This window comes from Dama dama, chromosome 23 (genome assembly GCF_033118175.1).
Source record: "Dama dama isolate Ldn47 chromosome 23, ASM3311817v1, whole genome shotgun sequence".
Lineage (NCBI taxonomy): Eukaryota > Metazoa > Chordata > Mammalia > Artiodactyla > Cervidae > Dama > Dama dama.
In genome coordinates this window covers 12,535,978-12,561,737 of record NC_083703.1, presented here as the reverse complement: position 1 = coordinate 12,561,737, position 25,760 = coordinate 12,535,978, and the positions used below count along the sequence as shown (strand labels likewise).

At 50.9% G+C, this 25,760-nt stretch overlaps 1 protein-coding gene across 1 annotated transcript in view; it reads right to left on the bottom strand.

The window, feature by feature from the left end:
* The window catches only part of LOC133044579 (ninein-like protein), a 38,992-nt gene that overhangs the window by 4,715 nt on the left and 8,517 nt on the right, over positions 1–25,760 (bottom strand). The window contains exons 4-8 of the mRNA XM_061126001.1: positions 24,241–24,337; positions 19,294–19,466; positions 18,731–18,797; positions 14,199–14,340; positions 4,853–4,957 (exon numbers count right to left, since the gene is read on the bottom strand). Of these exons, the coding sequence (XP_060981984.1) occupies positions 4,894–4,957; positions 14,199–14,340; positions 18,731–18,797; positions 19,294–19,466; positions 24,241–24,337 (543 nt within the window). The 3' untranslated portion in view covers positions 4,853–4,893. The remainder of the gene's footprint in view (positions 1–4,852; positions 4,958–14,198; positions 14,341–18,730; positions 18,798–19,293; positions 19,467–24,240; positions 24,338–25,760) is intronic.

Here is a 25,760-nt window from a genome sequence, read left to right as displayed (position 1 = left end):
AGATCCATCAGAGAACTGAAGTCACAGGGCAAACCAATGCTCTGGAAACCGGAAAGAAGAAAGGTGAAGTCTGTTCTGTACTTCTCTGTCTATTTTTATGTTTTGCATAAACGGTTGTCGTTACCATCTTTCTAAATTCCATATATATGTGTTAGTATGCTGTAATGTTCTTTATCTTTCTGGCTTACTTCACTCTGTATAATGGGCTCCAGTTTCATCCATCTCATTAGAACTGGTTCAAATGAATTCTTTTTAACGGCTGAGTAATATTCCATGGTGTATATGTACCACAGCTTCCTTATCCATTCATCTGCTGATGGGCATCTAGGTTGCTTCCATGTCCTGGCTATTATAAACAGTGCTGCGATGAACATTGGGGTGCACGTGTCTCTTTCAGATCTGGTTTCCTCAGTGTGTATGCCCAGAAGTGGGATTGCTGGATCATATGGCAGTTCTATTTCCAGTTTTTTAAGAAATCTCCACACTGTTCTCCATAGCGGCTGTACTAGTTTGCATTCCCACCAACAGTGTAAGAGGGTTCCCTTTTCTCCACACCCTCTCCAGCATTTATTGCTTGTAGACTTTTGGATAGCAGCCAACCTGACTGGCGTGTAATGGTACCTCATTGTGGTTTTGATTTGCATTTCTCTGATAATGAGTGATGTTGAGCATCTTTTCATGTGTTTGTTAGCCATCTGTATATCTTCTTTGGTGAAATGTCTGTTTAGTTCTTTTGAACTCTGTGGGAGAAGGTGAGGGTGGGATGTTGCGAAAGAACAGCATTTATATTATGTATGGTGAAACAGGTCACCAGCCCAGGTGGGATGCATGAGACAAGTGCTCGTGCCTGGTGCACCGGGAAGACCCAGAGGAATCGGGTGGAGAGGGAGGTGGGAGGGGGGATCGGGATGGGGAATACGTGTAAATCTATTGCTGATTCATGTCAATGTATGACAAAACCCACTGAGAAAAATAAATTAATTAATTAATTTTTCAAAAAAATGAAAAAAAAATATTGTTTCCAACCACAAAAGCAATTAGAATGTCTTTATCAAATGCTTTCTGTACATGTATGTATGTATGTACATTTCTGTATGCAGCATTTTCATGGTACATCAGGAATATGTTTTTCCAACAAGTCATAGCAACCAGCACACAGAAATTAATGAATATGTGAGAAAAATTCAGGTATAATTTTAACAAAAACAGGACAATCACCTTGGATGACCTGTTACCCATGAAGAAAGGAACAGACTGGACATTTGAAGAAAGTTGAGAAGCGAGGAGGGCTGCAGTGTAATCATTGTCATTGGGTGTGGAGAGTGATATCATGGGTAAGTTGGGGTACAAAGGTGCAATTTCAAGCAAACTATAAAATTCAGAAGCTGTCAGTTGTTTTTTTTTTTTTTTTTATATCACCTCTGTGCTCAGGTAGACTCCTGAATGAATCTTCAGGGGAGATAGTTGATATTTTAGGATGCAAAATTTCAGAATAAAGCTTTACTTACTCGCAAAAAAAAAAAAAAAAAAAAAGAACAGGTGAAGAGCATCACAGCTCACCAGGAGTCAAAGGCTGGAGGCCTAAACAGAGTGGCAGCTGAGGGTAGAACCGGGCCCACAAAGTCACCACTGTCTGGAGACAAGGCTGCTAACAGGTCATTAAGGTTAAATGTGCTCACAAGGTGGGGTCCTAACCCAATGGGACAGTGACTTTATAAGGAGACACAGTGAGAGGGGGCTGCCCACAAGCGTGGAAGAGCCTCATGGGAACCAAGCCAGCCCCGCCTCGACCTTGGCCTTGAGAACCTTGGGAAACAAACTCCTGCAGTTTAAGCCGCCTGCTTGTGACATTCTGTACGGAGTCTGAGCAGACTAGGACGGCGACTGTTCTGAAGACACAGAGCGTTCTGCTCTCTGCCCTCAAGGGAAACCTCCTTCTCTACCAGGCCGGAATCAGCGAGGGGAAGGGGATAACCAACTAGGGCCGCTCTAGCTGTTCTGACTCAGGGTCACTCACCTACTGGAGTGGCTAAAATAACAGTGACAACACCCAGTGTGGACAGGGATGTGGGGCAACTGAACCTAGCATACACTGCTGGCGGGAACATAAAACTGTGAGTAGCCGCTCTGGATAACAGCTGGGCCATTTCATATAAAACTAGACATGCAACTGCGGTGCAGATCAGCAATTGCTCTCCTGGGCATTTATCCTGTGAAATGAAAACCTACATCCACACAAACACCTGCCTAGGAATGTTCATTGCAGCTTCTGTGACAGCTCAAAACTGGAATCAGCCCAGCCATCCTTTCAAAGGGGAGCATAAAGGCAAGTTGGTTCCAAATTGGAAAAGGAGTACGTCAAGGTTGTATACTGTCACCCTGATTATTTAACTTATATGCAGAGTACATCACATGAAATGCTGGGCTGGATGAAGCACAAGATGGAATCAAGACTGACGGGAGAAATATTAATAAGCTCAGATATGCAGATGATACCACCCTTATGACAGAAAGCAAGAGGAACTGGAGAGCTTCCTGATGAAAGAGAAAGAGGAGAGTGAAAAAGTTGGCTTAAAACTCAACATTCAAAAAACTAAGATCATGGCATCCAGTCCCAACACTTCATGGCAAATAGATTGGGAAACAATGGAAACAGTGACAGACTTAATTTTCTTGGGCTCCAAAATCACTGCAGATGCTGACTGCAGCCATGAAATTAAAAGACGCTTGCTCCGTGGAAGGAAAGCTATACTGGCCTATATATCCATATATCTAGGCCAAGCTAGACAGCATATTAAAAAGTGTACAAAGGTCCGTCTAGTCAAAGCTATGGTTTTTCCAGTGGTCATGATGGATGTGAGAGTTGTACCATGGAGAGAGTTGAGCGCTGAAGAATTGATGCTTTTGAACTGTGGTGTTGGAGAAGACTCTTGAGAGTCCCTTGGACTGCAAGGAGATCCAACCAGTCCATCCCAAAGGAGATCAGTCCTGGGTGTTCATTGGAGGGACTGATGCTCAAGCTGAAGCTCCAACAGTTTGGCTGCCTGATGTGAACAACTGACTCATTGGAAAAGACCCTGATGCTGGGAAAGACTGAAGGCAGGAGGAGGGGATGACAGAGGATGAGATGGTTGGATGGCATCACCGACTCAATGGACATGAGTTTGAGCAAGCTCTGGGAGTTGATGATGGACAGGGAAGCCTGATGTGTTGCAGTCAATGGGGTTGCAAAGAGTCGGACACGACTGAGCGACTGAACTGAAGACAAGCTGTGGGACATTAACGCCTTGGAATGCCATCCAGCGACAGGAAGAAAGAAACTGTGGACACACGGCAGGGAATCATGCTATGTGAGAAAAGGCAATCCCAAAGATCTCATTCTGTATGAGTCCTTTTCTGTCACTTGTGTAACGACACAATTCTGGAGATGAAGGACAGTTAGTGGTTTTCAGGGGCTGAGGCTGGGGTAGGTGGGCAGGAAGACAGATGGCAGACGTAGTTGTGAATGAACAACATGAAGGACCTTGTGGAGCTGCAGCTGTGGTTGTGGAGACACGAACCTGCACAGGCAATAAAACCGTGTAGACCTGACACCCACATGAGTACAGAAGGAAAGCTGTGGAAGCATGTGGCCTTTCTGGGTGGTCCCGTGGTTAAGAATCTGCCTTCCGAGGCAGGACACTGGGGTTCCATCCCTGGTTGGGGAACTGAGATGCCACGAGCCGTGGGGCAATGAAACACTCCCCCAAGAAAAAGAACACCCCTCACCAAAACTGGGGAAGTAAGACCTACGGAGTGCATCAATGTCAATAGCTTAGCTGTGATGCTCATTAAGGGCTGATGTGCGCCCCCTCACACCCCAATTCACATGCTGAAGCCCAAACCTCCAAGACTGTACTGGCGTACTGTACAGAGGGGCTGCAGTTGGAGATGGGGTCTTGAAAGAGCTGATTAAGGCAAAACGAGGTCGTATGAATCCAGTATGATGGTGCCCTAATAAAAGATGACGACACAGGCACATCTGAAGGATGAACAGGAGAGGACAGTTGTATACAAACCAGAGGGGCCTCAGAAGAAACCAGCCCTGCCCTGACCTTGAACTTCTAACTCCGAGAACTTTGAGGAAATAAATTTCTGTTGTATAAGCCCCTCAGTCTGTGGTGGTTTGCTATCGCAGCCCTAGCAAACTAACACAGACACTATACTAAAGTTTTACAAAACATGACCACTGGGGGAAACTGGACAATCCACTCTGGATTCCACACTTTAATCGTCAGGCACTTTTATCAAATCAATACCACATTCTCGGCAGTTTAGAGCTGAGCTCATTTGAATTTTATTTCAAAAAAAAAAAAAAAAAGCCGAAACCTCCTCAGATGAGGCGCTGATGGTGAAAGCTGAAATCCACTGACGGGTGTCCCTCCACAACACACACAGCTCCTGCCTCAGTGCTCAGGCCCCTGCCCTAGACCCCTGACTCCGATACACTGAAATCCACAGACCAGGAATGCGGCTTGGACAGAAGCACAGCTGAAACCACTATCAGGACCAGAACAAACCGAGTCCACTGGCCCAGGAAGGCTGCGAGAGGCCCGCTTGCCCTACAGGAATGCAGGATGCCTCCTCCGGCCCTGGAGCACGCTGTGCAGTATTTCTATAGGACGCCTGAGCCCTCCCGTGCCCATCAAGGCTGGTCGGAGGGCAGCACAGGTCTCTGCTGACTGTTCCTGGAATGTGGGTTATCTGTGAACACTTCCCACTTTCTACAGCAACGCCCTGTGAGCTTCTTCTACGATGAGCAAACCGCGTCCGGGATGGGTGGTTGGGGTGGGACCACTGAGCTGGCCCTTACCTCTGTGCAGCCTCTGTCCTTTCTGAAGCTTCAAGCTCTTGTCAGATCTTCCCCACCTCATTTTTCAAGAGCGTGACTTCTTCAGAAAGCTTTTCCAACTCGATTCTGTATAACAAATTTTTAAAAGGAAGAAGAGTGGGAATTCCAGGAGTTGGTCACCCGACAGAGCCTGGTCTTGCAATGACCCCCAGCCACACTTTCCTTCCCTGGATGGGGACACAGGGGCCAGCTCCTTCCCTGTATCCAGTGTTAACTTGCTCTGGTTTGCATTTCCCAAAAGATAAGCTACAGACAAACAAAGCTTTCTTAGCTCCTAACAGAGCCATTGACTAGCGTATTCAGCATCTTGGTTCTCTGTGTTTCCAGCTGGCCCGTTCCTGCATCTCCTTACCTTCACTGAAACGTCAGCGTGCTCACAGCTCGCACCAATGCAAGATGCTGGGTGAGAGTCCTCATGAGGTTGTTGCAAGGAAATCTCCCCCCTCCCCCAGGGACCCCGAGCACAAAGCTGAGGAACACAAGGACTCAGAAAGCTGAATCCTAGGAAGAGAGTGCCCCCATCCTACACGCTGAGGTCAGCACTGGAGGAAACTGGAAAGATGCCTGCGTCAGCGGACGGAGGGTGATCCCATGCAATGTGGAACCTTCAGGAGGGGAAAGCAAGTTCTGACAGAGACTGCCCAGGCCAAGTCTGCCAGGAGTCCTTGGCTTCTGATGCTCTTAGCCTCCCTGGATGGTAACTCCATTGATGTGCAACAGATGAGCAATTGACCAATAAAGATCACAGGGAGGCAGCTTGAAACTCAGGCCTGCTGCCCTGAAAATCTATCCTTAATATATGTTGGTCACACTAATAGTCCCCTAAACATTAGGTCTCTATCTGGCATTAGCTTCTAGTTTTCTCAATCCAAAAGTACTCAAAGCACATGATCTCATATGTTTAATGTATTATTCTTATAATATCAAGCAGAAGTATATCCTTCAAAGCATAAGTACAATTTCATTTTTCTCATAAGGAACTAAAGAGAAAAATGAAGACATAGAAGTCAATGGAATTTTAAAAGACGTGGAGGGTTTCAAGGAGGAGTGTGATCACAAATGAGGTCTGTATTTTGAACTGTCATTCAGGATCCTGGATGGAAAGCAAAATTGATTCAAGGCAGATGTGTGTGTGCATGTGGGTGAGGGGGTTGGGGTGTGGGGTGGGGGGGGTGGGGGTTCCTGTTTCCAGTTTCCTGGACCTCAAATAAGATGGTGGTTGCCTTATCCTAGTCTTCCACACTCACCAGATAACCAGAGCCTGTGCAAAGCTGATCATCTAACGTCTGGTGTCCTCACAGAAGGTTACAGAAACCTCTAGGGGCATTAAACGAAAACCTGAATGCTGAAACCAAAGCTGTGAACATTAAGGAACCCAAACATGGGGTTACCCTGAGGCCAACACCTACATCAGTGTGGAGAAACCACACCAGGGCCGTACGTGATGGGCTGGTTCCGTGGAAGAGGTTAAAGTGGTCTCAGATGAAGTGGTTCCCAAGTCTTCTTAGCAAAAGCAAAACACATCCTTTCTGCAGGGAGAACCCTCTACTACAGCTCTCAGGATTCCCACAGATGAACATCATGTAAGCACGAGCTCACAATCAAAGGTCACCACAACGAATGTGGGAAAGGACCACTCATGAGAGTCAGAAGAAGCCAAAACAACAGGATTAGATCCCAGATATTGGAATTATCAGACACAAACTTCGGATAAATATTATTAAATGTTTACTTAAATAAAAGATGGAAATAAAAAATGGACAAACAAGCAACAGTAAGCTATCAGAAATGATCAGGCAGGACCAAATGGAATGTTTGAAAAAAAAAAAAAAAAAAACCCCCAATGTCAAAATAAAAACTCACTGGCAGATTAGATATAGCTGAAGAAAGAATCACTGACCTGGAACACAGAGACATGGAAAAGTGCCCAGAAGGTGCCACATACAGGAAAGAAGATGGAAGAAATGAAAGAGAGGTTAGGAAAAGGAGGAAAAGTGAAAAGATCTAATATCATACACCCAACTGGAAAGACCACTGAGGGGAGAAGCAATGTTTTACAAAGAATGGCTGAAAGATTTTCATAGGACACAAACCTAGATATTCAACAGGCATAATATTTCTAAGTACGGAGAGTAAAATGAAAACCACACTTCTGTCCTACGATTCAGCAATTCCATTCTTAGGTATACCAGCACAGAGAACAAAAAATGGGGCTCTCCAGAGCTCCCCAGGGGTTAGCACTATCCTGACTTGGAATAGTGACCCTGGAGGGCATATTCTGGGTGTTGGTGACACAAATGTGTCCTACTTATCAACGATTCTTCCAGTTGCATACACATGTACATTTTTGTGTGTGTGCATCTAACACTTCAAGAAAAGTTAAAACGAAAGAAATACACACCTAAACACACCAACGAAAAACCACAGAAGATGGAGAAGCTAATAGCAACCTGAGGACACAACTGAGGTCACCTCCTGTAGGGACAGGAAAACAGCCTCTAAAAGACGTCTGCATCCAGAACCTGCAAATGTGCCATTTCATAGCAAAAGGGAATCAACGCAACAAAGAGAATTAAAGCTGCTAGTTCACTGCCCTTAGATGGAAAGAGAGTCCTAGACTGTCCAGTGGGCCCTCCACTGTGGAAGAGCAGGCAGAAGACTGGGAGTCAGGATGGAGCGTGAGGAGGACCAGCCAGTCACTGCTGGTGTGAGAGGAGGAAGGTGTGGATCAAGAATGGGAGGCCTGTAGGTTTCCTCCCGAGCTTCCAAAAAGGAAGGCGGCGGCCAACACCGAGATTCCCGCCCAGTCGTACCCACTTCTGAATTCCAGGCTCAAACACCGTGAAATCCTAAGGTGTGATGCTTTAAGCCTCTGACTTCCTGGTAACTCATCACCACAGCAATGGAAAATGGATGCTCACTCAGAGCAGCCTGCCCAGGTCAGAGGGCAGAGGGCAGCCTTTAATTGCGCATCAAAGTTTGTGCTCCTAGAAAGACCGGCCTTCAGAAATGGGAGAGAATTTGAGACATTTTCAGATAAACAAAAACTGAGGGAATGTATTCCAAAGACAGTTTCACGAAAGACCACACATCAGAGTAAAGAAGATGGTCCCATAAAGAAGGCATCTAACCAGGCATCCAAGCTGAGGACCATTCAGTAAAACGCCCAGTCGGGAGTTTTGAAAAACGGCCATGTCCAAATGCCTTGAAGCAATCTACCCAGACAGACCCAGGAGGAAACATAAGATCTGAACAGGCCTGTAACAAGGGGTACAGATGCCAGAGAATGGAGCCTTCTCTGCCCACCCCCCTGGGGCTGAAAGCTGCAAACACCTGTCTCAGTCCCGGCTGCAGACCCAGCTGTGACAGCATGTGGCAGGTGCCCAGGAAACCCAGTCCAATGATCCAGACACCACTCAGACTGGAACCGAGATGTTAGCTCCGGGGCCAACAAGCCAAGGCATGCCGTGAGTCACGAGAAGCAGAGAGGACCAGCACAGCCCGCCGGGCCTGGGGCCTGGGTGGAGCACTAGGACAGCACTGGGCTCCTGTGCCTGTCCACAGGAAGTGCCCGAGACAGACGGCAGAGAGGGCGTGTGGCTGCTGGGCTGCTCACACACTGAAGCCTGCAGCTTGTTGTTGCGGTCCTGCAAGTCCTGTGGGCAGAGCCAGACACGTCCTCCAGCCACTGCGGCCACCAGGCCCAGGAGCGGGGCGCGGGGCCGGCACCCGGGGAACAGTTCAGGCCCGAGCAGAGCAGGTCCTATTTTCTAGGACGGGGCACCGACACTAGACCCGAACTGCTCCGGGAGCAACAAGAAGCAGGAGTCATCTCCCAACTTCTTATGCCTGGCACCACCTTCCATCACCGGATACACAGAAGGGACTCGGGGGAAAAAACTGCAGTGAAAATGAGAAATGGAGAAAACACAGAGACCTTTTAACACCTGAAACCACAAGAGGTTGGGGGAGTATGCTCATAAGCGGTAGGGGAGATTTGGGGGGACATGAGGCTTAAGAGGAAGGGTCTCTGGGACCTTCCTGGCGGTGCAGCGGTTAGGACTGAGTGCTTTCCCTGCAGGGGATGCGGGTTTGCTCCCTGGTTAGGGAACTAAGATCCTGCAAGCTGCATAGAACAGAGGGAAAAATAAAAGAGGTAGGGTCGCGTCTGTAACAAGCATCGTTTATCCACCCAAAGAATGAAATGTAACTCAACAAGCCCACTTGGTACCTGTCTTGTACAGGACCAGGAAGGGCGGCGTTCCCAGTCTGCTCTCCCAGGTGGTCCCTCGACCCGAGCACCACGTGCACCCATGATGGTAAGTCCACGTGCTCCTCACCCCCGCCTCGGGTGGGCCGGGGTCACCCGACCTGGAGGACACCACATGCGATGCCACTTCCAGCTGCCTCCTCCCCCCGGGACCATGCCTCTGGGGGAGGCCAAAGCAGCCTGCAGGATCCTAGTTCCCCAACCAGGGATCACACCCGTGCCCCCTGCATCGGGAGTGCAGTCTTAACCACTGGGCCACCAGGGCAGTCCCTCCTCTGATTTTTTAATCTGAGTTTCCTCTGCAGCCATCTTTTGTCAGTTCTTTCTGAACTCCCTGAAGGCCAGTGCCTGGCCTCTGTCCACACCCGCCCTGGGAGGAGGAGCCTCTAACCGAGGGCTCTAGGCCACGTGGGAGAAGGGACACGCCCTGCAGATCTTAGAGGAAGCACATGTTTACTAGGGTCACTGAACCTCTTTCAGAAACTCCTGAGCAAACACGCAATCTCCCCAGAGCGAGCACCTCTGTCCCGGGGCAAAGGGCAAGGCCAGGACGCGAGAGCTGCAGGGAGGCCCGTGGGGCGGCGGGTGTGTGCGCCCTGGCGCCCCGCCGCACAGTGACCCCACACAGGCCACCGAGCATCTCTGACGTGGTCAGTCTGGATCGAGGTGTGCAGCATATATGCTACAATGATCTTAAAGACCAGGTTCCCAAAGAGGGATGCAAAATCTCCGACTTAAAATGTGATTATATTGATTACATGTTGAAATGATGACACTGCGAAAGTAATGGAGTAAATAAAATGTTATTAAAATTAATGTCACCTATTTCTTTTTACCTTTTTTAACGTGATCACTGGAAAACCTGGAAGGTGGTGTCCGCAGACACAGGAAACAATCAGAAGGCAGGCGCGGCCCCCATCCTGCAGCCCACACAGCTGCAGAGGAGGGCTGCACTCTCCTGGAGAAGCCAGGACGCTTCCGCTTTGGCTGAGCAATGGGCTCTCTCTGTGGCTGCAGAAAACGTTCTTAAGTGTCAAGCTCCCAGGGCCGCGGGGAGGGTTCAGTCCTGGCCCAGGAAGGGGTGGGTGTGAAGAAGGGAACTTCGGGCAATGTGGCCTCCGTCTTTTCAGCTTGGGGGCCCTGAGGAGGGACCCCGCAGCACCCTGAACCCCCTACCTTCAGGGTCAGGGTCAGCTTCTCGCGGAGGCCGGTCTCCTCCGCCTGCAGGTGCCGCAGGTCTTCCTCCAGCCCGGCCCTCTGCCGCTTGGCCTGCTCCCAGAACTTCGAGCGTCCCACCTCCACCTCGGACCACAGGAGGATCAGCCTCCCCGTGTAGCCCTGCTCCAGGTGTCTGCAAGGCACACGGCTCACGGTGCATCAGGCTCCCCGGGGGCGCCACCTGCGCCTCTCCCTCCCCGGGGTCTCCCGACAGCACACTCGGCCTCGGCATTGGGAACTTGGTTGTTCCCACCTGACAGACAGGTGAGCTGCAGTGTTGCGGAGCAGTGGAGGCCTCATGAGCTGCCCCCGTCGGGGCTGGCGGAGGTGACCCCACACAGACAAGGGAGACAGCCGGTCCCTCGACCCATGGGGTGAGCTAGCAGGTGACTTCTGGGTGGGTCTCTGGCACCCCTTGGCCATTCAACCTTCTCCACGTCATCAAAAAGTGCACCAGTAAATAAAGGCAGCATCAGGGCCCTTGGTGACTGAAGGCGCAGAGAAGCCAGCCTCCATAACAAGCCTTGGAAAACCAGCACACAGCGAATCCCAAGGCAGACAGAAGACAGGGCGGGGGCCCTTCCCCTCAGACGCTGCAGTGATCTTTTGCAACAACCAGTCCAATCAGCAGGGAAAACAGTGCCAAATCTTAGTTTAGTTTATCACTAAAGCTAGTGGAGCTGAGCTATTTAAAATCCTAAAAGATGATGCTGTTAACGTGCTGCACTCAATATGCCACCAAATTTGGAAAACTCAGCAATGGCCACAGGACTGGAAAAGGACATTTTTCATTTTAATCCCAAAGGAGGGCAATGCCAAAGAATGTTCACACTATTGCACAGTTGCACATATTCCACATGTTAGCAAGGTAATGCTCAAAATCCTCCAAGCTAGGCTTCAACAGTACATAAACCAAGAACTTCCAGATGTCCAAACTGGATTTAGAAAAGGCAGAGGACCTAGAGATCAAATTACCAACATCCACTGAATCATTGAAAAAGCAAGAGAATTCCAGAAAAACATCTACTTCTGCTTCATTGACTACGTTAAAAGTCTTTGACTATGTGGATCACAAGAAACTGTGGAAAATTTTTCAAGAGATGGGAATATCAGAGCACCTCACCTGCCTCCTGAAAAACCTGTATGTGGGTCAAGAAGCAACAGAACCGGATATGGAACAACAGACTAGTTCAAAACTGGGAAAGGAGTACATCAAGGCTGTATTTTGTCACCTTGCATATTTAACTTATACGTAGAGTATTTCATCCAAAATGCCAGGAGATATACCAACAACCTCGGATATACAGACGTTATCACTCTAACGGTAGAAAGCAAAGGGGAACTAAAGAGCCTCTTGATGATGGTCAAAGAGGAGAGTGAAAAGTTGGCTTGAAACTCAACGTTCAAAAAACTAAGATCACAGCATCGAGTCCCATCACTTCATGGCAAATGGAAGGAGAAAAAGTGGAAATACTGACAGATTTTATTTCCCTGTGTTTCAATCCCAACGAATGTTCCAACTACCACAAAACTCCATTTCACATGCTAGCAAAGTAATGCTCAAAATCATTCAAGCTAGGCTTCACAGTATGCCACCCGAGAACTTCCAGATGTACAAGCTGGATTGAGAAAAGGTAGAGGGACCAGAGATCAAATTGCCAACATCCACTGGGTCACAGAAAAAGCTAGAGAATTCCACAAAAAACATATACTTCTGCTTCATTGACTATACTAAACCCTCTGACTGTGGAGACCACAACGAACTGTGCAAAGTTCTTAGAGAGATGGGAATACCAAGCCAGCTTACTTGCCTCCTGTGAAGCCTGTATGCAGTTTTTAAGAAGCAGAAGAGAGAACTAGATATGAAACAACAGACTGGTTTGCAATTGGGAAAGGAGTATGTCAACACTGTATAACGTCACCCTGCTTCTTTAACTTATATCAAGAGTATATCATGTGAAATGCCAGGCTGGATGAAGCACAAGATGGAATCAAGATTGCCAGGAGAAATATCAATAACCTCAGATATGCGGATGACACCACCTTTATGGCAGAAAGCAAAGCGGATCTAAAGAATCTCTTGATGAAAGTGAAAGACAACAGTGAAAAAGCTGGCTTAAAACTCAACATTCAGAAAACTAATACCATGGCATCCAGTCCCATCACTTCATGACAAACAGACAGGGCAACAATGGAAACAGTGACAGACTTTATTTTCTTGGGCTCCGAAATCACTGCAGATGGTGAATGCAGCCATGAAATTAAATGATGCTTGATCCTTGTAAGAAAAGCTATGACCAAACTAGACAGCAATTCGAAGCAGAGACATCACTTTGCTGACAAAGGTCCATCTAGTCAAAGCTATGGTTTTTCCACTAGTCATGCAAGGATGCGAGAGCCGGACCACAAAGAAAGCTGAGTGCCAAAGAATTGATGCTTCTGAACTGTGCTGTTGGAGAAGATGCTTGAGAGTCCCATGGACAGCAAGGAGATGCAACCAGTCCATCCTAAAGGAAATCAGTCCTGAATATTCATTGCAAGGACTGATGCTGAAGCTGAAGCTCCAACACTTTGGCCACCTGATGCAAAGAGCCAACTCACTGGAAAAGACCCTGATGCTGGGAAAGACGGAAGGCAGGAGGAGAAGGGGATGACAGAGGACAAGATGGTTGGATGGCATCACTGACTCAATGGACATGAGTTTGAGCAAACTCCAGGAGATGGTAGAGAACAGGGAAGCCTTGTGTGCTGTAGTCCATGGGGTCACAAAGACTCGGACATGACTGACTGAACAACAACATCACTAAAACAGTTGCTTAACAGGATTCTCAAACCCAGTATATATCTACACTGAAGATGAGTGGACACTCTTATTTCGGCAGAGCCTAGCTGGGTCCACAATCAGTTGATTGTGGTCCGAACCAGAAATGATTGGCTCGGCCTCCCTCAGACTCACCGCAGAGCTTTGGGGCGCAAGGGCAGCTGTCACTCAGGGAAACAGTTTGATGAGCGTTAACAGCCTGCAGATCTTGGGGCGAGTTTTACACACTTGATCCTATCACTTCCCTCTTGAAAGGGGAAAGGTGCAGTAACATATGCCAGAGCCACTTGACAGGTGCTCAGAAAACATATGCAACATCACAGCAACGAGACCTCTCTAAAAGCAACCACGTGGACAGGAAGAAACGAGGGACTCAGGACAAGTGATAGGGGTGATAATATCTGTGGACGTGAAATGTTTGTTTATATTTTTCCTTGTGTGTGTATTTTCTAAGTTTTCTACAATGAACATGTATCCCTTAATACTTTTCTGTTAAAGTAACCTAACACAACTGCAAACACTATTTCTAAAAGTGTACTGCTGATACTGTGTTAATGATGGAGCAAAACTCAAACACCTACATGGCCCTCGAGGCCTTGTGACCCCCAACCAGATTCTTGGATGGAGATAGAGAGTCTCCGGTTCTCCGATGCAGAAAGAACTTCACCGAGTCCCTTCGGGGTGGTCGGGACAATCAGGTCAACCAGGCTGAGACCAACGCAAATCCATTCTCAGCTCCCCGACTGATGGCCTGAAATCAGTCACCATTATCTTGTGGGCACGTTGGGAGGGCAGCACTGGCCGCAGAGGAAGGGCGTGTGCAATCAGGTTGCCCGCCACCAGCCGGGGTGACTCTGCGGGAGTCCACTCAGCCCTCTGCATGGGGGATGCCTGGTCCGCGGGCTTCCTGCTGTGGGCTCAGGTGAGACAGCAGGGCCTCAGCTGACAGCAGCCTGTGTGCACCATCCGCCCTGGGCCAGGACTCCAGCAAGACCTACCTGACCTTCTCCTCCGCGAGATGCTCCAGGGCAGAATGGAGGTCATCCATCTCTTTCACAAACTCCAGGTTCCTCTGCTCAGCTTTCTCCAGGTCTTGTCTCGCCTTATCTCGGCTCCCTGGCCATCTGCTCCACCTGCTCCCTACAGGAAGGAGGGAGGGATCACTGGGGACACTGCTCTGGGCCTAGCGAGCTGGTCTGAAGGAACAAACTCAGCTGGCCTAAGAGTGCTGAGCAGTGGCTGGTGCTGGGTTCTCACCCACCACCTGTGCGTGCGTGCCAAGTCACTGCAGTCGTGTCCGATTCTACGCAATTCTATGGACTATAGACCTCCAGGCTCCTCTGTCCATTGGATTCTCCAGGCAGGAATACTAGAGTGGGCTGTCATGCCCTCCTCCAGAGGATCTTCCTGACACAGGGATCGAACTTGCATTTCTCACGCCTCTTGCATTGGCAAGTGGGTTCTTTACCACTAGGGCCACCTGGGAAGCCTGACCCTCCACCTACCAGGATGGTTTCTGCAGTTATTGAGTCTCTCTTACAGAAGTACATACAGCAAGAAGCCAACTGGCTTGCAATGGGGTTTCTAGCAGGCTTCTGAACCAGGAGGTTCGAGCCCGGGGCGGGCACTCTTCACTTCTCCAGACGGCCTTAGAAGAGGTGGGAAATTATCCTCGTTCTGTCTTGCCTGCAGCTGGGCCTCGGACCCAGGGATCCCCAGCACCCAACCTGGGACTGGATGCATGAAGGGGAGAAGGCTGGCCACCCATTATCCTGCCCAGTCACAGCCTTGCCACCTGTAGCCTGGCAGCTGAATAAGTGCCAGGGAGTTGCCCAGAGCAGAAGTGACGCCTGTCTCTGTCCGGTCACCCCAGGCCCTGCCCGAGGCTCAGTCCACCGGCTATCCTGGTGCCTGTTTCTCCCACTAGAGAAGCACCAAGCTTGTCTCCCTTCCTCATCCTCCCAAAGCAGTCTTCCGCTGGGCCCCTCTGCAGAGTTGCTTGACATCAGATGTCTCATCTGTCGGTACCTAACCAGATGCAAAGTCTTGAGGATGGGGACCGGAATTACTGCCAACCTTTTCTGTAGCTTCAGAGAATCAATAAAACACAATGACAATCTCTATGCCAACCGGTTCAGTAGACGGATGGCCTGAATATCCTGCTAATCTGGAGCCAAACCCAATTAAAACGGAACGCATTCTTGGCCCAATCGCTATGTAGTGCTTTGTGACCGTGCTGGAAGCATCCTTTCTCATCCTGATGGCTGCCCGCGCCCTGCGCAAGGAGGCCAGCCTGGTAAGTCACACCCCACGCCCCATCCCCCGCAGCGGGGCTCTTACTGGCAGAAGCTCAGCTCCTGGGGTAGCAGGCCAAGGCTGCCGAGGATCAGCTCGGAGGCCAACATGCACTGCGGGGTGAGTCTGACATACTGAAACCTACCCTCTAAGGGATTTGTTTCAGGCTTCAGGCTTTCTCTGCTCTTTACTTATTATGTTTCTAAGTTAAGATGTCCTACATTATCGAGATCAAAAAATAAAGCAAAAAGCGAGGATGATGGGCCTTCTTTCCATGGGGCATGTGTCTGCGAGGTTCTCTGTCCAACGTCCCTCATGGGCAGCATCTCCCCCTTATTCCCCCGCCTAGACATCTCTGCTGGGGCAGCTGCAAGACCGGCCGCCGCCTGCAGGACCTCCCTGCCATTGTGAACGCCCTCCTGGGCCCACAAGGAGATGATCTGCTCTGGGAAGGCGGACCCGCTGCCATCATCCATGCTGCAGAAGAGGCGGGGGCCTGAGCACTCGGGACACGAGGGACGACGGGGTGGTCTGGCTGACACTCTCCTCTAGGACCTGCACGCGGGCACCAGCGCCATGAGGACCGCGGCCTCCTCACGCACCTTCTGTGACCTCACCACCTGTGCTCGGCGGGCGCGGCCTCCCCCTGACTCCTGCTGCAGGGAACAGGGTGCCAGGAGGACCTGCGGGGACTGCAGGCTCCACGGAGACGACCGGAGCACAGGGCTCAGGGCTGGCTGCCTGATGCCGTGCGGGGGGACGCAGATGCGAAGCCACCCGAGGGAACTTCTCTCGAAACAAGCAATGGCTTCTCACCTGTCCTCCCAGAAGGTGGGCCTGGGAAGGCACACGCCAGCCAAGGGAAACCCAGTCTGTGCAGAGAAACCCAAGATGGGCTTCAGAAGAGGCAGGGGAGCCTGAGTGGAGGGCACACGTCCTCAGGATTCAGGGAGGGAGACAAGGGCAGAAAAATCCCTCAGCCGGAAAGCTGACTGGTGAGGCTGAGGTGAGGCCAGGAAGCTGTGCTTCCCGCCCCAGGGAGGGCCCTGGGACACGCATTTGCTCTTAGGACCAGAACAAGGATGAGCAGCGGCCCCCTCCACTCTGAGGTTGGTGTTACAGCATGGGGGCTCTAGTTCTCAGACAAGGGATAGAAACCGGGCCCTCTGCAATGGGAGTGCGGAGTCCTAAACAATAAATCACCGCAGAAGTCCCTGGCCCAAGTATTTGAAGGCAAATCCCAGCTGCCGTGTTCTCACCCCTGAGTGTTTCCTATGCACTCCTGACCCCAGTGTGACGATGGCCCTACAACCCAACAACGACGTCCCAGTTCTCTCCCAAGCCTCCCGACAGCTGGTTTCTTCAACTCAGCATCAAAGCAGAATCTTCCCAGTGTGTGTGGTTACTCCCCCAGAGTTGCTGGATCACCTCCTGCCCACCCCCCAGTCCCCGTCCTCCTGGACCTCCATCCCTAACATCTCCTGTAAACTGGAACTTAGCTCCAAAAGCTACTTTGGATGGAGGTTGAGTGTTATCTATTTTCTTTCTTTTTTTCTTCCCAGCAAAAACAGCCAAAGGTGGGCTGTTACCATACCACCTCACATCAGGAGCCATAAGTGTCTTTGAGATGCAGACTCAGCAGCGAATCCGGGTGACAGACGGCCAGGTTCATAGCCTTTCTAGGTTAGCCAGGTGGCTTACTGAGGTTTCTGAAGCTTGGCCACAGAAACACCCTTTGGGAGAGGACAGCCCTTGGGGTGCCCACAAAGAGCTCTCTTTAGATAAGCAAGGCTTCAAAGCAGAGCTCCCTCCACGCCCAGAGTGCACCACCCTGCCCGACACAGGACGAGGGTCCGCTGCACCTGACCAGACCCCGGCTCTCGGTCAGTGGTCTGGAGCCAGAGGAGTCATTCTGGCGTTTACTGTGATAACCCAACTAATAATCAGAAAGTCCTTTCCTGAGGAATGTTGGCCTCCTTGCTCATGAATGACGCTGTGTATCGGCTTGAGGAAAACACAAGGGGAGGGCCACTTCCAAGACCCCTTCCAGCTTGAAACATCTGAACGTTCTAGGTAAAAGTGGAAAAACTTGGACTTCTCTGATGGTCCCGTGGTTAAGAATCTACGTTGCAATGCAGGGGACTCGGGTTTGATCCTTGCTCAGGGAATTCAGATTCCACGTGCTGTGGAGCAACTAAGCCTGTGCCCTGCACCTAGAGAGAAACCTGTGCACTGCGATGAAAGGTCCCAAATGATGTATGAAGATCCTGCAGGCTACAACTGAGATCTGACAGCCGAATAAATACATTTTAATTTAAAAATTAAATAAATAAAGGCAGGAACCAAAAAAAGGGAAAAGCAATTCTGAAACCAGGGTGTGTTCTGAGTGCTGGCAGAGAAGGTGAATAAGTCCTGTAAGGTATGACGTTAGTGTCTGTGCACGAGTGTCAGTTCTAACCTGGAAGGAAAGAAGCACCCAACCTGTTTCTGGGGAGAGAGCCCAAAATCACTCAGTGAATAACCTCCCCGGAGCCCTTCCTCTTGTCCCCTAGGTTTACTCTGAGTCCAGTTAATTTAGAAAGTGATTTTTGGACACAGAGAGGTCCATCTGCTTCATCCAGTAGCACAGACATGTGGTTCATTCGCCTGACGTCCCCAGACTCAGCGCTGAGCCAACAACAGCCTCGGCCCTGAGGACCACAGTCTGGACGGTGCTCAGCACCAGTGCAGACCTCTCACTCAGGAGAAGCCCCAGGTCAGTTCTGGCCTCCCGCTGGAGCCGTGGTCCTGCACATTCTGCCCTGTGACTCACTCTGGTGACAGGCGTCCTTAAGGAGCCCGCACACCCACGTGCTGGTGCACCCAGCGTTGATGAGCACACTTGTGACTGCCTTCCGCGAGCTCCGCCAGGTTCCCAGGACCAGAGCCAGGTCTCGCCCTCCACTTGGGGCACAGTCAGGGCCTCTCGTGAGTGGGGAGGCTGCTGGCCCAGGCCCGGCACATTCGGAAGGAGTCCCCTGGCCCATCCCTGCTGGTCCCAAGGATCACTGTGACCCTAGCCAACCAATTAGCTGCTCTCTTAGCCAGCGGCCCCTGCCCAAGGGTCTGACCTCAGGAATCTGAGAGAGACCACCCACACTGGGCACCTCACATGAAATTCTCCTTTGCTGGCAGCCTGCTGTCTGACAGCCCAGCACTGACCAAAGCGGGCATCCACCACAAGGCCAGGCTTTACCTTGGACTTCAGAGAATTCATTCTGAGGCTCCGTCGCACTGTTGGCTTCTTCATCAAACTTGAGACTCTGGAAACACAGAAAGAGAAGGAGGTCAGCCACAATTAACCCGTAGGGGAAGCATCTGCCCCTGGATGTCCTTTCTGACACGAAGGCCCGAAGGCTCCCACAGTGGACAGCTCAAGGAGTCTCGGTGAGGGCCCTGGAGGCACCCATCACGAGCTGGCCAAGTGGTATAGGGTGAGCCTTGGTCCAAGTGCTGGACGCGGGTGACCGTGGCTGTGGCACACCTGCTTTTTCTGCCCTCAGCCGAATAACCTTCCTTCCTCCTGCAGGGCCAGGGGAGGCTGGTGGTGAAGAGGGGATCCTCCGAGGTCCCCGTTTCTGAAGGAGGATGTTCCGTGGCCAGAACTGCCCTGCAGACAGGGAGACCCAGAGACACCTAAAAACCGAATGTAGGTCCCCCAAAAGCCCCTCTTCCAGCGACGAGATGCCCTCTCCCATCCTCCTGTGTCATGTCATGTGAGCAGTGACTGGGGGAGGTGCCCGGGGGGGGTCCACCTACCTCCACGCCTTCCAGGGACGCGGAGCAGCAGAGCTGGCTCCTCACACTGGGTGTGACCGGCTGCTCCGGTAAACCTGGGGCTCCATCTGCAGCGCCACAGGGCTCGGGCTGGCTCCGACGGCCGGACCAGTTAGAGCTGCTCATGGCCTTTGAGGGCACAGCCCGGGAGGCAACTGGAAAGAAAATGGGAGGTGTGTGGGGCTCTTTAAAACAGACTCTGGGCCCACATGTGCTTACGAAGATGCAGATTCGGAGGTGCGATGTGGCTCTCGGGGACAGACAGAGAAAACGCCAGAAGAACACAGGGAAGGGCCAACGTGGGCCTGGGGCTGAGACAGCCAGGCTAGGAGACAGGACTTTCCATCCTAAACGCTCGGTGTTGCTTCAGTGTTTCCAAGCAAAATATGCTTTTGCTATGTGATAGAAAACTAATTAAAAAATCTAGCTCTTTATATTTGTCATTTCTTTTTATTAGTTGGAGGCTAATTACTTTACAGCATTGTAGTGGTTTTTGTCATACATTGACATGATTCAGCCATGGAATTACATGTATTCCCCATCCCGATCCCCCCTTCCACCTCCCTCTCCATCCGATTCCTCTGGGTCTTCCCAGTGCACCAAGCCCGAGCACTTTTTACACAAAGAAATAACCTTACAATAATCTAAGTGCTCTAAGGACCAGAAGGTCATTTCCCACCCACTTGACCCCACCCCACTACAGGACCCCACCTGGACAGGACACAGAGGCAAGGAACTCAGCACAGTCAGGAAGGCTCAGACTCCACCCGGGTCGAAAGTCGGGTGCAGAGGCAGGTGTGGACTTCGGCTAGGGATTCATGAGCCTCCCTCAAGCCCTAATACACTCCTGCACTTCCTCCTTGCTTCCTTACCTGCCCACATCGGCGGAGCAATGGGGACTCCGCAAGCAGAGAAGAAATGACACTGCCTCTGCAGGATCTGAGTGGCCAGAGAGACTGGGGAGTGGGGGTGCGGCCTGGGCTGTGACCAGGAGAGAACGCGGGTTCCAAGGGAAGCACCCAGAAGGGGCCAGCTGGAGAGAAAGGCAAAGGGTCCCAGGAAGCAAGGCCAGGCCAGGAAAACAGACCGTTTCACACAGGTGGGTCTGTTCCCAGGAACTAACTACCACCTCTCCTCTCTCCTCCTCACCCGAAACTGGCCCGCAGCCTCTGACCTTGGGAGCATCAGAGGAGGAGGCTGGGCCCAACCGGGCCTCCAGGAAAAACAGTGATGCCAGCAACGCACAGAAACTGAGGACAAGGAAGGAGTCTTGGCAGGAAGATGCCGAGTTCCATGTGACAGAGGACATCTAGGGCAGGCTGACCATGTTCCCGGACCCTGTGAGGTTATCATGGGCAGGGTCCGGCCCTGTATACTCTCCTCATGTCGGAACTCCTGGGGCTGCTGGAGAACAGGGGGTGTTCCCATTGACAGGGAGCAAACGGAAGGCTTGAGCACCCCATGAAGGGAGCAGGGGCATGCATGCAGGCTCCACACCTGCTCTGGTTTCTGTCTACACACAGGCTGTGGCTGCTTGCTGAGCGGGGAGCAGCGGGAAGAGAAAGGCCATGTCAGGTGGGAGTGGGCAGCGGGGACACACTTGGGAAACCAGGTGCGCCTGAAAGCGTGCGTACCCCCGCCTGGGGCTCAGCAACTCACCGCTCACTGGAGGTCGTGACCCAGCACCACGTCTGCGCCCTTGGCCTGAATGGGCTCCTGCCTCTCCTCTCCTGAGAACCCCTGGTCTGCGTCTGGAGGCCCACCTGCCCTTGATACGGTACCCCTTTCTTCATCGTTTCCGCTGCTCAGCACTTTCCTCAGAGCAACGAGACGCCCAGAAATCACACACATAAGGACAGGTTCATAAATGTTCTCTGAAAGTGTCACCTCCTCCCTCCACCAGGGGGAAATGGGTCCCCAGGAACCTGTCCAAGCAGCAAATCAGGCCAGGAGGGGGCAGCGTCTCACCACCCACAGAGCACAGAGCTGTGGCCTCTTAGTGGGAAGTTCTGGGGGTCACGGCCAGTCCCCACCCGCTGCCCAGACGGCCGGCAGACCACAAGGTCAGCCGAGCCTTGTGCCTCCTGTCTGTGCATATTTATTCATAGGAGCAGAATGCTCTCAGCATGCTGAGAGGCATGGCCAAGAGATTAAACAAGCAAAAAAAAAAAAAAAAAACCAAGAACATTTTTTGGTTATGTGTTCTGTGATGGCCTTCACTGAAGGAGCAGAACGACTGAGAAGCAGAATGTTTTTCAAAGCCCCAGCCATTTGGCCCCAGGGTTCCACGCACACTCCTGGAGCATCAAAGCACATGTTTCGAATTGTGGCATGAGTCGCTGGGAAGGACCAGCAGGCAGATTAGAAAGTCGGAGAGAGGGATGCTGTGGATTGGCCGGGGAAGCAGGGATGAAGCCCATGGGGGAGACCAGGAGGGTGGCCCGCATGGGAAGCACACAGCCCCGGAGGGCGGGGACAGGGCTCGCGGGACTCTCACAACAGGGGCTGCCCGTGTGCACCAGCCCTGGCCGAGCCACCTCAGGCAGGCCTATGACTGACCCACCAGCTGACTGGGTAATTGAGGAAAGCTCTGAAAATTCAAAGAAGAGAAAAACAACACAAAACAAAATGGGGGTTGGCAGAGAAAAGCACCAGTCACGAAGAGGACACAAGTTGCCGATTCACAGGAGTTCCAGCACAGAAAAGGGAGCGATGACTCGGGCGTGGCCTTTCTCAGGCACCTTCATGCCCAGGGTCACACGATCACACCCCAAGTCGGGAAAGGCAAGTGGCCTTCTTCCCACCTCAGGGAAGAGAAACCTGAGACAAAGCAACCAATGACCGGACCCTTGAGGTCCCAGGGCGGCCGCTGACAAGCTGGCTCCTACCCCTGGTCAGACTACTCCCCCAGGCAGACTCCCTCTGTGCGCCCCCCACCCGGTCACGCCCAACCCCCTTATCAGACAACTCCCCCGTCAGGCTCCTCCCCCTGGGCAGACTCCACCACTGTATCAGACTCCTCCTCCGGGCAGACTCCGCCCACGTATCAGACTCCACCCCCGATCTGACTCCGCCCCCTTATCAGACTCCTGCCCCATCAGCCCCCTCTCCCCCAGGTCAGAGCTCCTACGTGGCTCCAGCAGCAGGCTGTGGAACACCAACCGATTTCAGCCCCAGGGGAGGCCACAAGTGCTTCCCCAAGGACCTAGCTCCAGACTAGAAAACCTCACCTGAGTACTGGGAACGATCAGCCACAGAATGTCAGAGGTGGGGGTCGCTGGGGGGCTCACTGGAATCTACATGAAAGGTACGAAGCCCCAAACCTCCCAATGGCACCCGCTGCCCCAGTCATGCACCTGCTCCTGACCAAGGCCCCTCCCGGGGTGTGGGAGCCCACCAGGGGCCTGTGTGGGGCAGATGCCTCAAACCCCGGCACTGTGGGGGAGGAACGGACGGTGGGGGAGGAACGGACCCGCTGGCCACTGCACTCTCCCTCCCAGCACTCCTCACATGCAGCCTCAACGGGTCATCCGGCCAGAGCACGGCAGGCGCTGCCAGCCAAGGAGTTGGCCCATCTTCTAAGGAGCATGTCCGCCATCACCTTCCCAGTGGACCCACAGGCCACAACTCCAGGCGGGCCTCTCTCCAGAATTCTACCTCCACCTCCTGACAAGTATCAAAGCCCCTCTTCACTTGTTTTGAAATATTACCTTTGTTTTACGGGTCCCACCGGAAACCAGGGTCTAAGAAGTTGGAGGAGCACAGAGCACTATTGTCTGAGATAGAAGACAGGCGGAGGGCTGCCTCAGCTGGTGGCATCCTGCTTGCTCCACCAGCCTCCCAGCCTGGCCAGCACCTTACACCTGCACTGAGCTTTGGAAGATCAAATTCTTCCACCTCTCCACACCCACTTTATCTTGTCTGCACCCTACAATGTAAGGACCACACTAGATATTACTTGACATTCCTGACATTGTGACTTGGAATAAACATGAATTTGGTCTTCCTCCCATCCCTTGCACAGCTTCTAAAACCCTCCAATTTCCTAAGTGATAACAGCAACCACACACAAGTTTACGCTGATCAGGTGACTTTGAGAACCACACCTTGAGATGGGCTGGTTGCCAGGGAAACCAAGGATGTGATTAGAGGTTGGAACTTTCAGCCCTACCCCTGACTTCTAGAGAGCTCAGAGGCTGGATGTTGAATTCAATCACTGATGCCCCATCACTGGATCAGTCATGACTCTGTAACAAAACCTCCATAAACCCCAAAAGGACAGCACTCAGAGACGACCTGGGTTCGTGAACATGGGGAGACCAGGGAAGACTGAGGCCCAGAGAGGGTGTGAGGGCTCTGAGCCTCTTCCCACAGCCCATGCACCTCTCACCCTGAGCTACATCCTTTGCAATAAACTGCTGATCCAGTAATGGGTTTCCTTGAGCTGCTCTAGCAAATTAATTGAACCTGAGGAGGCCGTGGGCGCCTCTGATCTTTAGCAGTGGGTCAGAAGCAAAGGAGACAAGCTGGACTTGAGATTGCTGTCTGAAGGCATTGCTGTCTTAGCCTGTGGGGTCTGAAGCTGTGTCCAGGGGGATGGTGTCAGAATGGAGTTGAACTGTAGGACATCCAACGGGTGTTGCAAAATGGCCTGGTGCGGGGGAAACTACACAGATCTGGTGACCAGAAGTGCCAGGGTATTCAGAGGATTTTGTGCAGTGCAGATGGAAACACGAGAGTCTTCCCCTTGCAGAACCATTTCACAAATAAGGAAGCCAAAGAAGAAAAACACCCAGGTGCTGCAGTCCATGGTCCCAGTCCATGCAGCTGGGGATCATAGACCTGCTGCATTGTTCAGGTACAACATCATATTCCAGAAGTCACAGAATCACGGAAAGAGATGTAAAGAAGACCAGAAAGGCCTCTTACCTGACTCCAAAGGCCCACTGTCTTCATCTGAGGAGGCAAGACCAGCCTGTGATGACAACACAGCCATGAAACCGTCCTTAAATTCCTCGAAGTTAACCTGTGAATTTGAGAAAAGCGGTCAACACTGCTTTCGACAGGCCATATACATAACACTCTGGCCTTTGGGGTTTTCTCAGATGGAAGATTCTTCTCTTGCCTTCAGCACTGAGGACATTTATTTTTTCAAATATTTACTTAAGGTTTTAAAAACCTTTTAACCAATTAAGAGTGAATCATAAGCCCTTCACCAAAAAACACTATCAACAACGCCATAAAAGGAAATTAGATAAGATAGTTAGAAAACAGTGCAGAAAAGAGGCATCCGATGTCCACAAACATTAGCACAAAAATATCCATGCCTTCACTACCCACCAAGAAAGAGAACATGCCAGCACCTAGGCTAGTCCTCCACCAAGGTTTCTTTCCTGATTAAATCCCCCGCCCCTACACTGGGGGAAAAAAAAGCTCTCAACACTCACACATATGTCCTAAGAGTTTCTCTGGAGTATACGCACCTAAGAATGGGATTGCTGGGTCACAGAATATACATTTATATCCTCTTGGCAAATTGAATCTTTTGTCACTATACAATGCTGACCCGCTTCAGTTCACTAATGCTTTTTACCCTAGAGACAAGCTTTCTTATGGAGCTTAAAAGTTTTACCCTCTTCAGGGACTACACAAAGCATGTCTGATAATTTGTGTCTGTGTTATCATTTATATTAACTCTGTACAAGATATTTTTGTTTTTATATAGCCAATGTTCATTTAGAATTATTCAAATATTTGCCACTGTTTTTCCTTTCTTCCTTCATTTCCGATCTTCTGCCTGGGATAGTTTTCCATCTATCTGAAATAGATCTTTGAGACTTACTTTTGCTTACGTATGCTGGTGCTAACCTCTTTCAGTGTCATTGTTTGAAATGTTTTCATTTCACTTTCTTTTTTCAGCAAAAACATAATTTATTAAAAGAATACTGAAAATGATCCAGATGTACTTAAAGAAAATGGGTAAATAAACTGTAATTCAGTCAGACAATGAAAGACGACAACAGGGGAAACAAAAACACTGACAGAGACAATAAATGGACACTGACCTGCACTCTCTGAATACAGACTGCAGACATGATACTGAGTAAAAGAACCAGAGTATGCACTGAGCATGTGCTGTATATGTCCACGTGTATGAAGTTCAGAAACAGGCAAACAAATCTCTGCTGTTCTCATGAAGATAGTGGCAACCGTCGGAGCCAGAGGGACCCCAGGGGCACCTGAGGAGGGATGCAGGATGCTGGGGGCCCAGGGCTGCTTTCACTGGATGTTCACTGACCTGCACACTTCCCAACTCTTTTCTCTGCCTGTGCTTCACCTGACGTCACACAGAAAGGAATCAACGCAGGAGACACTTGTAGGTCAAAATGTCACCGGTATGTGCTAGAGAAGCAGGCCTGGGGCTCTAGTTCCAAGCATGCTTCCCACAC